Raw genomic sequence first — 14,675 nt, 5'->3', positions numbered from 1 at the left:
CGTTTTGTTATGTTATATGCTATGTTTTGTTATGCTATGGTATGTTTTGTTGTGTTGTGTTATGTTATGCTTTGCTTTATTTTATTATGCTATGCTATGCTTTGTTGTGCTATGCTACGCTCCGTTTTGTGGCGATATGCTATGTTTTGTTGTGTTATGCTTTGTTTTATTTCGTTTTCCTATGCGGTTTTGTTATGCTATGTTTCGTTGTGTTATGCTATGCTATGTTGTGTTTTGTTATGCTATGTTTTGTTATGCTGTTTTGTTGTGCTAGGTTTTGTTACGCTATACTTTATTTTGTTGCGATGTGCTATGCTTTGTTATGCTATGCTCTGTTACGCTGTGTTTTGTTATGATATGCCATGCTGTGCTTTGTTTTGCTATGTTTTCTTTTGTTATGCTATGTTTTATTGTGTTTTGTTATGCTATGTTTTGCTATGCTATGCTTTGTTTTGCTAAGCTATGTATACCCGCTGAAGCATGTCTTGAGAATACTTCTGTGCTTTAAATAAAACAGTAGGTGTTATTTACAACAGTGCAGTGCTGCCTGAGTTAGGCTTAATGTGCACCAGTATGCGTTAAGTGGCAAGGGGCAAGTCTGATATAAGGTGAAATGAAGGACATAGGGAACAAGCCCAAAGATGTACAGCATTGACAAAAATAATTCACAAAGCCCACAGGTTTCAAATGTGCAAGACCTATTGGCTTTGCCAATGGTGTTTTTTTAAGGTAAACACGCATAAAATGCCAGTGCCATAGTGACCAGGATCCCCCTCCAGATCACCAGAAACTCTCAGGTGGTGTGGAGTAATGTTACTACTCCGGCACTCTAAGACTTATCAGGTAAGGAGTTTCAAAGCTTATTTATATTGAACCTCCCATCATAGTTTCCGCTAGTGTGCATGTTAGAAATCAAGAACTTCTCCTCAACCAACTTGTGGTTTAAATTGGTCATGATTGAGAGTCAGCATATGATCGGTCCACGAGTCCAGTTGAACCATTCTGGAGATACATCCTCCGGGACGCGATAGTGGTCTTGTGGAGGTACAGTTCTACCTTAGGAACCGAGTTTCTCCCAGGGGTGGGGAACGATCTTTATTGCTTTCTTGAATTCTAGTTGATTGCTGATGATCCTTATTCTCTTTGGGGTGTTTTACAGTGTTGGCGTGTTTGCTCAGAAAAAGCTCTAAGGAATGCAGGTTTTCTTACGAAAAAGAGGAATTTTCTGAAGTAGAGGTTTTCCCAATGTTAGTTGTAGAATCCAAGTTTAGATTTCAGGAAAGTTGGACCTGTGCCACAGATCATGCAAAGATCGGTATGCTGTGAAGGAAGCTCCTCTTCTGATAGGACGCCATTGTAGGACCTCCGGCACTGGGGTCATGTAATCATTACTAATCAGGTTTATGACTTTTCTGGCAGCAGAATTTTAGATCTGCTATAACCTGCTGATTAGTTGTCAAGAGAACCCAATGTTAAGGCCATCAGAACAGTTATTATATGAAACTACTGAAGGCTGCATCTTCCAAGTAAAGGAAGATACACTATAAATGGTTCATTGTGTAGAAAGTGCATCAGATCACACTAGTCGCCAGCACCTTTCTACTTTGAATGGGGGGATTAGGAATCAGGCTATTGAAGGAACACGTGTAAAATAAAATGAGTTTGGCACCTGGAAAGTATTATACAAAGGTAAATGATAACCAAATGGTGATGTAAGAGGTTTATTTTCAAACCTTCGCATACGATTGTCAAATAGAGGTTACCAATGAAATAGGGATACTTAAGTGAAGAAGGCCTGAGAGTGACCTTTGGCTTTCAGTATGCACTCAAACTTCAGGCAAGGTGTTGCAGTTTTGTAATATCTATATATCATGCACGAAGGAGGCCTTGGTAAGATGGGGCAAGTGGGTACGAAATCATGATAGGGGTTCTTCACCAAAAGAGAAAGCAACGCATAGGTTAGTAGCAAAAGAAACTCCGAAGCATTCTCAACAACAGGGACATGGCCTGGAGAGGTACCACGTAGTGAGTGGGTGCATGCAAAATGTCAAAGGGAGGAGAATCAAAGGGAGGAGAATCGAAGTGCCTGTCTCTGTGTGGGCGAAGAGTGACACGGGGGAGGTAGATAATATGGGTGGCAGGCAGTGTGTGCATAGCTGGAGACCGCCGTCCGAGAGAATGATGGGCAGTGAATGGTCACATGGAGGGACGAGGGGGGCAGCCCATAAACGCTTCAATCTGCTTTTGGAGCATTGTCAGGCACCGAGTGCGCCCACAGGAACGCGGGGTCTGCCTTGCCATGAGCATACGAATTGAGGGAATGTGGTAAGAGGTGCCGGACACTGAGTAGTGGTGCGTAGGTGGACACATAGAGAGAGTGGTCCAGAGAAGAGGCAGACACCGAGTGAGGAATGAGTCGGTTATGTGTTCTTGGGCACTCACTATGCACTGGTCTGGTGCAGTGGAACCGGGGGGGGAGGGAGAGCTAGAGAGTTGCTAGGTCCTGAGCCTGGGCCTCGGAGCAGGGGAAGGGGTCCATGAGAGGTGCAATGTGAGGCACTTTGTGTTCACATCATCAACAGAAAGTTAGAGTAGAGTACATAGTGTGTATAAGGGGGAGGGGAGTTGCCCATCACCTGAACAAGGTGCCAGGCAGATGTGTGGAGACCTGGGACGGGTTCAGTTCTAAGCACGATTCAAAGTTATTATACGCCGTTCGTCCAGGCTGTTTGCATTCTTGTGAGAGTGCAGCGATTCGTGCCTGCCAAGACGCTCTCTGAGCAGCCCAAATGCGGAGAGCGTGCCGGAGGAGGAGAGCAAGCCAGAGGAGGAAAACGAGGAGGAGGAAATTGAGCGGAAGGAGGAGGGCGATCCGGAGAAGGGGGAGGGGAAGGCGAGCCGGAGAAGGAGGAGAGCGCGCCGGAGGAGGGCGGGGGCCAGAGGGGGAGAGCGAGTCGGCGATCTCTTGTGTTTCAGGCTGGTATCCCTTGGGAGTCAAGAGCCGAGTGCAGTTTCTTTTTTTTTTTTTTTTTTTTTATTGAAATTTGAGTTGCAAGCTTAAACAGACCATAACATAATTCCTTCCTGAGATTAAGACAAGATACATATAATACAGATAATTCAAAAGAGGATAAAGCAAAACCATTCAGAATATCAAAAAAAAACAGATAATACATGACTAGACAGTATAGACAGTTCATTATATCATTAGTTCATCAATCCATTTCTGAATTGGTGACCAAATTTTTAACCCACGTTGTTTCTTATTTTTCCCCTTGGTAGCATATATTGCTGATTCAAGTTTATATCTAGCAAGGAGACGTCCCTTCCATGTGTAGAAAGATGGTGAGTCTATACTAATCCAGTCCTGAGAAATACATGCACGGAATTCAGCCATCATAATAAATAATAAATTCGTTTGTTCCAAATCTTTTGACTCTTTAGAAACACCAAATAATATAAGTTCAGGTGATAAGACAATATTTTTACAAAGAATGTGTTCTATAAATTTCTGAACATCACAAATTAATGCATTAAGTTTTACACACGAGAAAAACATATGTAAAGTATCGGCCCCTCTTAAATTACAGCGATTGCAATTAATTCCCGTGATGCTCCCCCATTTCAAAACTTTTGCCGGCGTGTAATATAAATCACACAAGATCATATAGTGTTGAGTGCGATTACGCCCAGAAAATAAAATAGAGGTGGCCATTTTAATTGATTCTTCCAAGAATATATCCTTTGTACCTAATTTGTTTTCCCATTTGTCCCTCAACTTATTAAGATCATCCTCCAAGTAAGTCATTAAAGTATTATAGTAGAACCCAATTCTTCTTTTATTATTTAGAGTATCTATAAGTAAGATTGGGGATAAATCTTGTCTTTCTATATTGGAAGGTGAATTTAAAAAACTATGAATCTGTAAGAATTTGAAATAATCACAAGAAGGAATTTTAAAGTTACTTTGTAGTTCACTGAAAGAAAATAAAATTTCAGAATTATTATAGAGATCAGAAAGAGCAGTAATCCCCTTATTGTTCCAATTTTTCATCACCTGATCTCTAAATATAGTGGGAAAACAATGACTTGAGTTTAGTGGCGTATATCTAGTAATTTTCCTAATTCCCACCAGTTTTTTAATAATTCGCCAAGCTTTATATGCTGCCAGCACTATCTTAAATTTTGTTTTTTTATAATAGCTTGGCTCAATGAACTTTAACAGATGATAGTTCGCATCAATACCTACTACCATTTCATAGATATTTGGATATTGTGCCCAAATAATAGGTATTTTATTGCCCACAATTAAGGGAAACATATATTGAAGTGCGGCAGCTAAATAATAAAATAAAAAATGCGGTGCGGCCCATCCCCCCTTATCTTTCGGTATAATCAACTTCTTATATGCTCTTCTAATGCCTTTATAGCCCCACAAGAATCTTATTGCGGTTCTTTCAATTTCTTGGAAAAAACTTAAAGGAAATTCCAAGGGGATTGTTCTAAATAAGTAAATAAATTTCGGCAAAATAAGCATCTTTAAAACATTGTTTCTACCATGAAGAGATAAATGTAAATGGTTTATTCTTTCCAAAGTTGATTTAGCCTTTTTAAGAATCGGAATGTAATTAATACTAGGTATCTTAGAAATAGGTATAGTTAATCTAATGCCTAAATAAACTGCTTCTGTGACTATATTTGTAATAGGAGGTGGGTTTAATCCTGTAAACAAAATTTGTGTTTTAGATAAATTTAATTTATACCCGGAAAAAAATCCAAATATGCCCGCTAATTCTTCAATCCTCAAAAACGTTCTTTCAGTATCTTTAGTGACCACTACTAAATCATCAGCATATGCAAGGGCTCTATATATCGTACCTCCTAGCTGTACTGGAGCTATACTTTCCTCCCGAGCCGAGTGCAGTTTCAACTAAATACTGGCGGCTTCTGTGGGAGGCAGCAGGAAACCTGAATGTGCTATTTAAAGGTTAGCCGCTGAACTGGTGGCTGTGCTGACATAACAATGGTTTGTGGTGTCTGGGAGGACATGAAAGTATGGTGGGAAAGAGGCCGGCAAGGGGGGGAAACAAACGGAGCAGGAGGTGCGGTATGGTAGGGCGTGGCCTAGGAACACAAGCCGTGGCTGTAGGATGGACGTTTTGAAAACAAAAATGCAGGCACTGTGCTGAAACATTGAGTGTGGCGCCCGGGGATAACTGGATGCGAGCCTTGTGCGCCATTGTTAAATGTGTGCGCTAGTGTCGTGAAAGTAAAAGGAGGTGCTGTGCTCAACCAGGAAGTGCTGTGCTCGTAGGTGGGACTGGTATGACGGGTTGCGATGTGTGCGCCCGTGTTGTGAAAATAAATGTGGGCCCCTTGCTGAAACATTAATGGTGGGAAAGAGGCCGGCGAGGGGGCGAAACAAACTGAGCAGGAGGTGCGGTAAGGTAGGGCGTGGCCTAGGAACACAAGCCGTGGCTGTAGGATGGACGTTTTGAAAACAAAAATGCAGGCACTGTGCTGAAACATTGAGTGTGGCGCCCGGGGATAACTGGATGCGAGCCTTGTGCGCCATTGTTAAATGTGTGCGCTAGTGTTGTGAAAGTAAAAGGAGGTGCTGTGCTCAACCAGGAAGTGCTGTGCTCGTAGGTGGGACTGGTATGACGGGTTGCGATGTGTGCGCCCGTGTTGTGAAAATAAATGTGGGCCCCTTGCTGAAACATTAATGGTGGGAAAGAGGCCGGCGAGGGGGCGAAACAAACTGAGCAGGAGGTGCAGTAAGGTAGGGCGTGGCCTAGGAACACAAGCCGTGGCTGTAGGATGGACGTTTTGAAAACAAAAATGCAGGCACTGTGCTGAAACATTGTGTGGCGCCCGGGGATAACTGGATGCGAGCCTTGTGCGCCATTGTTAAATGTGTGCGCTAGTGTTGTGAAAGTAAAAGGAGGTGCTGTGCTCAACCAGGAAGTGCTGTGCTCGTAGGTGGGACTGGTATGACGGGTTGCGATGTGTGCGCCCGTGTTGTGAAAATAAATGTGGGCCCCTTGCTGAAACATTAATGGTGGGAAAGAGGCCGGCGAGGGGGCGAAACAAACTGAGCAGGAGGTGCGGTAAGGTAGGGCGTGGCCTAGGAACACAAGCCGTGGCTGTAGGATGGACGTTTTGAAAACAAAAATGCAGGCACTGTGCTGAAACATTGAGTGTGGCGCCCGGGGATAACTGGATGCGAGCCTTGTGCGCCATTGTTAAATGTGTGCGCTAGTGTTGTGAAAGTAAAAGGAGGTGCTGTGCTCAACCAGGAAGTGCTGTGCTCGTAGGTGGGACTGGTATGACGGGTTGCGATGTGTGCGCCCGTGTTGTGAAAATAAATGTGGGCCCCTTGCTGAAACATTAATGGTGGGAAAGAGGCCGGCGAGGGGGCGAAACAAACTGAGCAGGAGGTGCGGTAAGGTAGGGCGTGGCCTAGGAACACAAGCCGTGGCTGTAGGATGGACGTTTTGAAAACAAAAATGCAGGCACTGTGCTGAAACATTGAGTGTGGCGCCCGGCGATAACTGGATGCGAGCCTTGTGCGCCATTGGTAAATGTGTGCGCTAGTGTTGTGAAAGTAAAAGGAGGTGCCGTGCTCAACCAGTAAGTGCTGCGCTCGTAGGTGGGACTGGTATGACGGGTTGCGATGTGTGCACCCCTATTGTGAAAATAAATGTGGGCCCCTTGCTGAAACATTAAGCGCGGCGCCAGATGGCGGGACGGCGATGAGGGGCTGCGAGATATGCGTTCTAGGACAGGAAAGTGATGCCTCCTTTAACAAAACAAGCGCGGCGGAAGAGGCGCACAGGGACAATCATGTGAGTCACGGAGGACACTGAAGTGCTCAAGGCCACAAAGGGCACCACTAAAGTTAAAAAAAAAACAATAATTGTTCGGAGTGTCACTAAATAAAAAGTAATGTACTGTATAAAGATGCTGCATAATTCGAAACACACATATTTGGCCTTTAAACACTATCCTCTCCCCATTTGCAATAACGTTCGTGATTTTTGGATTAAGCAGATTAAGCAGAACACACACTGTGTAAAGTTGCCGTTTTAGAAGAGCCCAGCACCTCTTTTCATGATGCCTTTCGACTATTGTCCCAGTAACAGTGCTTTTTTTAAGCAAAGTAAATAGCGTTGTTTGATATTATAGTTTTATAAACATCAAGTGTTGGGTACAAACGTCAATGTAAGAGGAGAGGGTGGGCTGCCTGCAACTCGACCTACCATATGGAGAGGGAGGGGGGTGGGCTACCTACTGCAACAGATGGAGAGTGAGAGCAATTAGGGGGGAGAAGTGAGGCCAGAGCGAGGGGAGTGGGCCGCCTGCTGGGAGAAGCTGGGCTGGGCTGCCTTTGATGCGAGTCACGGCCTGGGAAGCAAATGGCTGAGGCTTTGAAGGCTCGTGCATGAGAGCAGGTCACATGATTGGGCTGCACATGAACTGTTGGAAATCCTCCTTGAGAGCCAATCAGCTGCCTGAAGAGAGCCTTTGGGGAAAGAACTGGATCAGCGACATAAGGACTCACCCCTGGTTTCTATTTCTGCAAAATAGAAAAGGTGCGAGACCTAAAAAGGAAAAAAAGCGAGCAGTGAAATTAAGACAATTTACGAGTATCACAGTGTTTATATGGACAGTCTCTGGCGCATTCTCTAAGGCACAAGTATATTATAATATTCCCACCACCTCCCTTAGATATTGTGGTGACATCCCCTCGCGGTGTGTGTGGGTTCCTCTAACTACGCACACCTGTCCATCACCTTTCTCCATTCAGCCTGTAAGAACCTGTAAGGGGACATAGACCGCTCATCAGTTTTACGCATCTCACGTTAGGCAACTGTGACCCCCAAGGAAAGTTCACCCACGGGGCCCACCCACGTCCTCAATGATCCCCGTAGAGCGACAAAGGGGGAGAAATCGACTGGCCAGTCAATGATTTGGAAAAGTGTCGAAAAGATCCTATCCCAATGCTGGGCAATAACAGGGCACTTCCAGACAATGTGAAGGAGTCCACAGTTTTCAATGGTGCACCTGGGACATGTCATATTAAAAAGCGCACCCAGATGTGACTACAGACCAGGTAATGCCCCCCTAGTCTCAGGAGAGCAGCTGCCTTTTTTACGTACTTTGGCAGTGGGACCCCCGTCTCCACATCAGAGACAGTTCGGGACAGGGGAGCGAGAGAGGAGAAAAGACCGACAGGGACAGAAAATTCTTCTTGTATTCGACATCAGGTTGAACAAAAGCAGCCTGCAGACGCTGGCTGTTCTGCTGGAAGGATGACAGCCTGGCTTTTAACGAACAGCGAGCGGACTGGTACAGAGATACACAGCCGTGCACCATTTTCATCTCTTATTTAAATCTACATGTGGTCAATGGGGACTCTAATAGCCAGGGAAAGTACGATACGGTTGAATAGTTTACACAGCATAAAATAAAAATCCAGATTTCTGGACAGAAAGTCATATTTTGTATGGAAGAGTTTGCCTTCGTAGGCAAGGAGGAAAACAGGGTGAGGGGTGAACAACTGGCTCCTTGGAGCCGACAAGGGGGGGTGGCTGAAAGCGTGTGATGCGCGCACTGCCAGCCTCCGGGGACAGGAGATGTGCACGTCAGTACGCGTGCCACCTCCTGTCTCCCTTCCAGCACCAAAGCGGCAGCAATAGAGTCTCGCTAGCGAAGCAGCGCATGCACTGCGTTTGCGAGAGAGACCTAAAAACAGCAATAAAGGAAAAAAAAAAAACTTGCTTTATAATCAATGAATGCGCATTACGGATCATGTTTGTTGCATGTTCCAATGACTTAAATACATAAAAAGGACAAGGATTCTTCATGAACAAACACACAAACTCCTTCCTACCTGTTAGTATCCCAGATAATTACGTTTCCATCAAATCCTGATGTTACCAACAGCCTTGTATTTGTATCATATTCAATATTTTTCACCCAGCTCGTGTGGCCATGCAAAGTACACACTTTTGTGTTTAATTTCCGCAGATCCCAAAGTGCAATTGTAGTGTCATCAGAACAGGTTGCAAACAGTCTGTTGTCGAGAAACCTAAAAAATTTACAATTTCAAAATTAATGTACAAGCAAAATCGAGCATACATAAACGTGAAGAACACATTCTCTGATCAGAATTCCTCCAGAAGTTAGAAGATCAACTACTGTGACTCTGCAAGCGATCCTCTGCTTCAAATTATCAACCACTTGGCTTGGAATATTACTTGAAAGTATGTTTTTTTCAGAATGCAGAGAAAAGTTACTTTTTTTTTATACTCTGAAACCAAGTATCCAACAATGACAGCTGCAATAAATTATACAAATAGAGGTAAACAAGATACAACCAAAGATCCTACTAAAAGAATATGCCAACGTCGGCACTGGGCGGCAGGTGGAAGTGGGACGGCTTTACTCCCTTTATGTTGTTATCAGTTGGGTATAGATCTAGGTTATTGTAGCTAAACCTGTACATATTTAACTTAAGGATCACAGGCACAAGATGAGCTTTTAATTTTACGTTTATCAGTAAACCTTCAAAGAGGTATCCATGCCAAATATTTATTTTAAAATACAATATACATACCCCACACAATATTAGAGTGTGTAGGCTTTTGAACAATACCTAAAGCCACTGGTTGGTGGCATTTTTAGGTCTGGGTTTTGGTAGTGCAAATCTACAGATATATATCTAGATCTATATCTTTGGCGTCATCCCCTTGCAACCACTGGATTTCTACAACCAGTCTCTTTCAGCCATGTCTTGAGGATTTGTCAATAATTTCTTGGCTTCGCCGAGTGGAATATTCATCTCTCACCTAATTCTATTTATCGTTTTGATGTAACATTCCTCTAAAGTGCTTGCGCTGAACAGCATGAGGAACTATTTGGATACAGGTCTCTCTGCTGGCTCCTCAATGAGCGTTCTCAACTCCTACTCTTGTGACAACTTCTGGTTTCTCCCACCAACCCTCCCTCATTCCACTCTGAATCACACTCATTCCTTCTACATCCCTCACTACTTCTTGCCTCCCCTCCCTCTTTCCTGTGTGTGGAGATCCTCGTTATTACCACCCACACCGCCCGCTTTCCCCCATACTGCTTGTTGTGCCCCATTATTTCTTTATGTATTCCACACTGCTCCAAACACTTTCTCTTTCCCTGCTGCTATCCCACTGTTCATTGTTCTAACCCAGACTTCTCAAACAAGCAGATCCAGAGCTACTGGTAGATCTCCAGCTACCTGGAAGTAGCTCTCCTGTGTCAAGTCCGGCCTACTAAATTAGAAGCTTTTTCTTGACTGAATATATGCACATCAAAATTGAAAGGCGTGTATTAGAGACCCAAATGTGTGTATTTTCAGAACTGATAAGCTGATGTTTGAATTTCCCAAATTTATTTAAAACTGATATTGAAGTGATAAATCATGTGGCTATTGAGAGCTTTTTTTATATTATTACCTTGGTGCCAGGGGCATTTATGCTGTTATGTATTACCCATGTAAAGGCATTTCAAAGCCTTTTTGTTTCCATTGCTACTCGCAATCCTGCAGAGGCACTCAAGTTATCATATCTTATAAATTTACATATGGTGGCCGCTAACATAATCTTGTCTAATGTGGTCACTATTACACCACTAATATTAGTAGCTCAGGATCAATCAATCATGTAATTATAAAGCCCGCTACTCACCCGTGAGGGTCTCAAGGAGCTGGGGAGGGGAGGTGTGCAGCTCCGGATCAGTTGGAGAGCCAGGTCTTAAGGTTCCTCCTGAAGGTGTGGAGGTTGGGGGAGTGTCTGATGTTGACAGGGAGTTCGTATCAGGGATGATTTTTATTAATCGTTAAGGAGTTCTTATTAAAGAAAAGGTTGGAGACCCCTGCTCTAACCCCTCCCTCTTTCCTTATCTTTTACTTTGAGGACTTTGTTGGTGCCAAGAGCGAGCCTGCCTCAATCTGTGTCATCACAGAGTTGTAGCCCTACATTAAACATCCTGTAAACATTTCTTTTTAAGAGCCACTAGCAAGTTCATGTTGTTAATAGAAAAGGGATAAAGTTTACAAGGATTGCCAACACTGAATGTGGAGCCAAGTCTAGAGCAATCGCTGGCATGACAGCAAAACATTTTTACCAGGAGTCTCATGAATGTCCACTGCTACTGCTGAAGATTGCCTATTAATGATGGTGTGACATCACGCTCCAATTTCTACTAACCAGTTTAACAATACGACAGCAGCTTGAGGTCTAAATCACAGAGATTTTGTAAACTTGCCCTTACATTTTAGTTGCAGTTTGTATTACTGCCATCTGAATATGAAGGCGCCATTTATTCAGTGTGATCCGGTCCCGCTTTCTCCCCCCCCAGGACTGGACCCCCCTAGAAACATACCGACATCTGGGGTGCCAAGCAGAAGCCCTTTCAGCCGTCCTCCTGTGACTCGCAACATTGCCGGAGCGGTAACCATGACTCGAAGCTCCCCGCCCCTCTCTCTATTGCAGGAGCCAACCAGCGGCCGCCGTCGACAGGAAGCACTCCGTTCCGACCCCCGAAGTCCCAACCCTGAGGCAGTGGCAGAACCAGTGAAAACCGAACACAACGCCCAGAGCGCCGTCGGAGCATCGTTGCAGGACACTCTGACTGGCAGGACACTCGGACTGGCGCAGCAGACTGAGAGGAGGAGAACCCGGAAGAAGACGTATGGTCGGAAGATTGGTGGAGTCCTTTGGAGGTGGCTGAAGAGCGGCCGCGACTCACTGGAGAGTTGCGGCAGACCGTGTGAGTACCCGTAATCCTCTTTGTATATTGTGTACGTATCCCTCTCTTAGGCACCAATCTTATAGCGACGGCACTGTATAGTTGTATGTAAAGCACCCACACTGTAGAAAGCCCTCCTCCCACTCACGCACGTATCTGGCACACTTTCGCGGTCTTCCTCTCCTTCATCTCAACCCCCTCTTTCCCGATACCTCCCTCCTTCATGCCTCTCGCTCCTTTCCGCACTGCCCGGGTGTGAGTGACTGCAGGCTCACAGAGTCCCCGCCTGGACTAACGGTACCTTGTTCTCTTGTTTACCCTCCGAGGTTCCTCCCCGACGCCAGATCCAGCACAAGAACCCCAAGAAAGTCACCGGAAGCAAGCCCCGAAAAAAGACTCTGATCCACCCTGGACTTCATTGTTCATTTTCGACCCGCCTGTTCATTGACATTTCTGTTTAATAAACCCCGGCATAGCTCACTATATCCGGCCTCCTTGCCTAATTTTCCAGCCCGCTGTAACCCCTCCATCACAAGTGGTGTCAGAAGTGGGATTAGCTGGAAGCATGGAGGCCGTCATGAAAAGAATGGCTGAGTCCCAGGAACAACTGGGGAAACTAATGGAACAATTCTTGAAAACCGCGGAGGACGATAGGGGTCAGTTGCATGATGTTCTCAAGGGCCAAGGGACTGTGCATGAACAGGCTATGGGCAAGCTGACCGACGCCCTAGGACAACCGAGACCTATGACCTCCCTCCAATCCGTGGTTCTACAGAAGTATGTCCCGGGGGAAGACCCGGACTACTTCTTTACCAATTTTGAGAGGCTGGCACAGGCCGCGAATTCGCCTGTGGAGCGATGGGGCCAATATCTGGGTCCCCTTCTGACCGGGGACTTGCAGGCCACCTACCAACATGCCAACATCCAGGGCAACAACCCCTATGCTGAAATAAAGAAGTGTATCTTGGAGCATCTCGGAGTGGACGACGATACATACAGAATAAAGTTAAGACAAGCTAAAGAAGGGCCCCAAGAAAACCCTCGGGCCCTCTCCTTCCGGATCAAGGATCTCACCAATAGGTGGCTCAGACCGGAAACCTCCACGAAAGAAGACATCCTCGGGAAGATCTATCTTGAACAGTTCTTGAACTCCCTATATCCAGCTACCCAGAGATGGGTGCGACAACATTCCAGGCTCGACCTGGAGACGGCCGTGGAAATAGCCTGTGCTTATGGCCGTGCCCAAGCTCTTCAACGCAGTAAGGAGGAACCCGTCCATAGGCCTCATTACACAACCGCCACCCGTCCTCCCCGCCCTCTGCTGCACCGGAGACCAGAACCTGCTCCCCTCTTGCCCTCTCCGATCCTGTATCGTCCTCCCAACCCCGGACCTCAGTGTTACAATTGTAGTAGCTTTGGACATATAGCCCGCGTATGTCCCCAGAAGGCGGTGTCGATGGAAATAGGCCTGGTACGAAACTACGTCTGCCACACGCCAGGGGCTGCTCCCCCTCCGTTTTATTGTCCCGTGTCTATCGACGGACAGGAGGTCCTTGCCCTTGCTGATACTGGCTGCCGCCAAAGCGTCCTCAAGACATGGCTCTCCCTCAGAGTTCCCCAACAGGAGTGGTAGCCATCCAGTGCGTCCACGGTGACACCAAAAGGTACCCCACCACCCAGGTGTGGGTACAACACCCCGGAGACCCAGGAACCAACCTCACGGTCGGTCTCGTGCCGGCATTACCCGAACAAGTCATTTTGGGAAGTTATTACCCCGGACTCCCTAAGCTCCTTCAGGACACTACTGACTCCCTAGCCCAGTGGTGGAAAGAGGCCCCCTATTCCCAGGGACTGTCTTCCACGAATAAGGAACCCAAACCACGCAAAACCAAAAGCCAAAAAAGAAAAAGAGAAGAAGAAAGACCATACCAATGCCTATCTCACGAACGTTGTGGAACATCCCTGGCAAATCGACCAAGAGTTCAGAGCAGCGCAACAGGAGGACCCGCTCCTACAAGAAGCTTGGGGAAGGGCCCTAGACAACGAGGACCCCACGCAAGTAGGTCCCTACTTCTTCAAAAAAAGGGGATTGTTGTACCTAAAGGGAGGGCCACTCCAGAACCCACAATTGCTGATCCCAGGTCCCTTCCAAGACAAAGTCCTCTTCTTAGCACACAGCCACCTTCTAGGGGGTCACTTTGGGGATGAAAAGACCAGCCAGGCAGTCCTTGAAAAGTTCTATTGGCCCGGTGTCCATCAGCGCATTAAAACATACTGTCACGAATGTGCAGTCTGCCAAAAGCATAGTCGCTACCGACCACCTAGGGTACCGCTACGACCACTCCCCCTCATTGACATCCCGTTCAGTAGGATAGGGATGGACATTATAGGACCTCTGCTGCCCTCCCGAAGCGGGTGTCGCTATGCGTTGGTCATCGTGGATTATGCCACACGCTTCCCTGAAGCCATTCCATTACGCCAACCCAAAGCACAGAACATAGCCAAAGCCCTTATAACACTGTTTTCCAGGGTAGGGTTTCCCCGGGAGATCCTCACTGACCAGGGCACGCCATTTGTCTCTTCACTGCTGAAACAGGTCTGCGTGCGGCTAGGCATAAAACAAATCAGGACGTCTGCGTACCATCTGCAAACCGACGGATTGGTCGAACGCTACAATGCCACCCTAAAACAGACCTTGAAGAAACTGCTAGGGCTAGAAGCCAAACGATGGGAGGAAATCTTACCGCTGGCCCTTTTCGCCATACGGTGTAAGACACAGAGCAGTACAGGCAGGCTACTCCCCCTATGAGTTGTTGTACGGGCGGCTCCCTCGTACACTATTGGACATGGCTCAAGAAACCTGGGAAGGGAGGAGGAGCCAAGAT

The 14,675-nt window shown here is 46.2% G+C and overlaps 1 protein-coding gene across 1 annotated transcript in view; it reads right to left on the bottom strand.

Moving 5' to 3' along the window:
- Positions 1–14,675, bottom strand: part of DCAF10 (DDB1 and CUL4 associated factor 10) — a 218,976-nt gene that overhangs the window by 109,284 nt on the left and 95,017 nt on the right. The window contains exon 3 of the mRNA XM_086961863.1: positions 8,897–9,094. Coding sequence (XP_086817989.1) covers positions 8,897–9,094 — 198 coding nt within the window. The remainder of the gene's footprint in view (positions 1–8,896; positions 9,095–14,675) is intronic.

Source organism: Lissotriton vulgaris, chromosome 3_1, assembly GCF_964263255.1.
Source record: "Lissotriton vulgaris chromosome 3_1, aLisVul1.2, whole genome shotgun sequence".
In the NCBI taxonomy this organism is placed as follows: domain Eukaryota; kingdom Metazoa; phylum Chordata; class Amphibia; order Caudata; family Salamandridae; genus Lissotriton; species Lissotriton vulgaris.
Note: the sequence above shows the minus strand (reverse complement) of the source record. Positions and strands in the feature narration are given on the sequence as shown.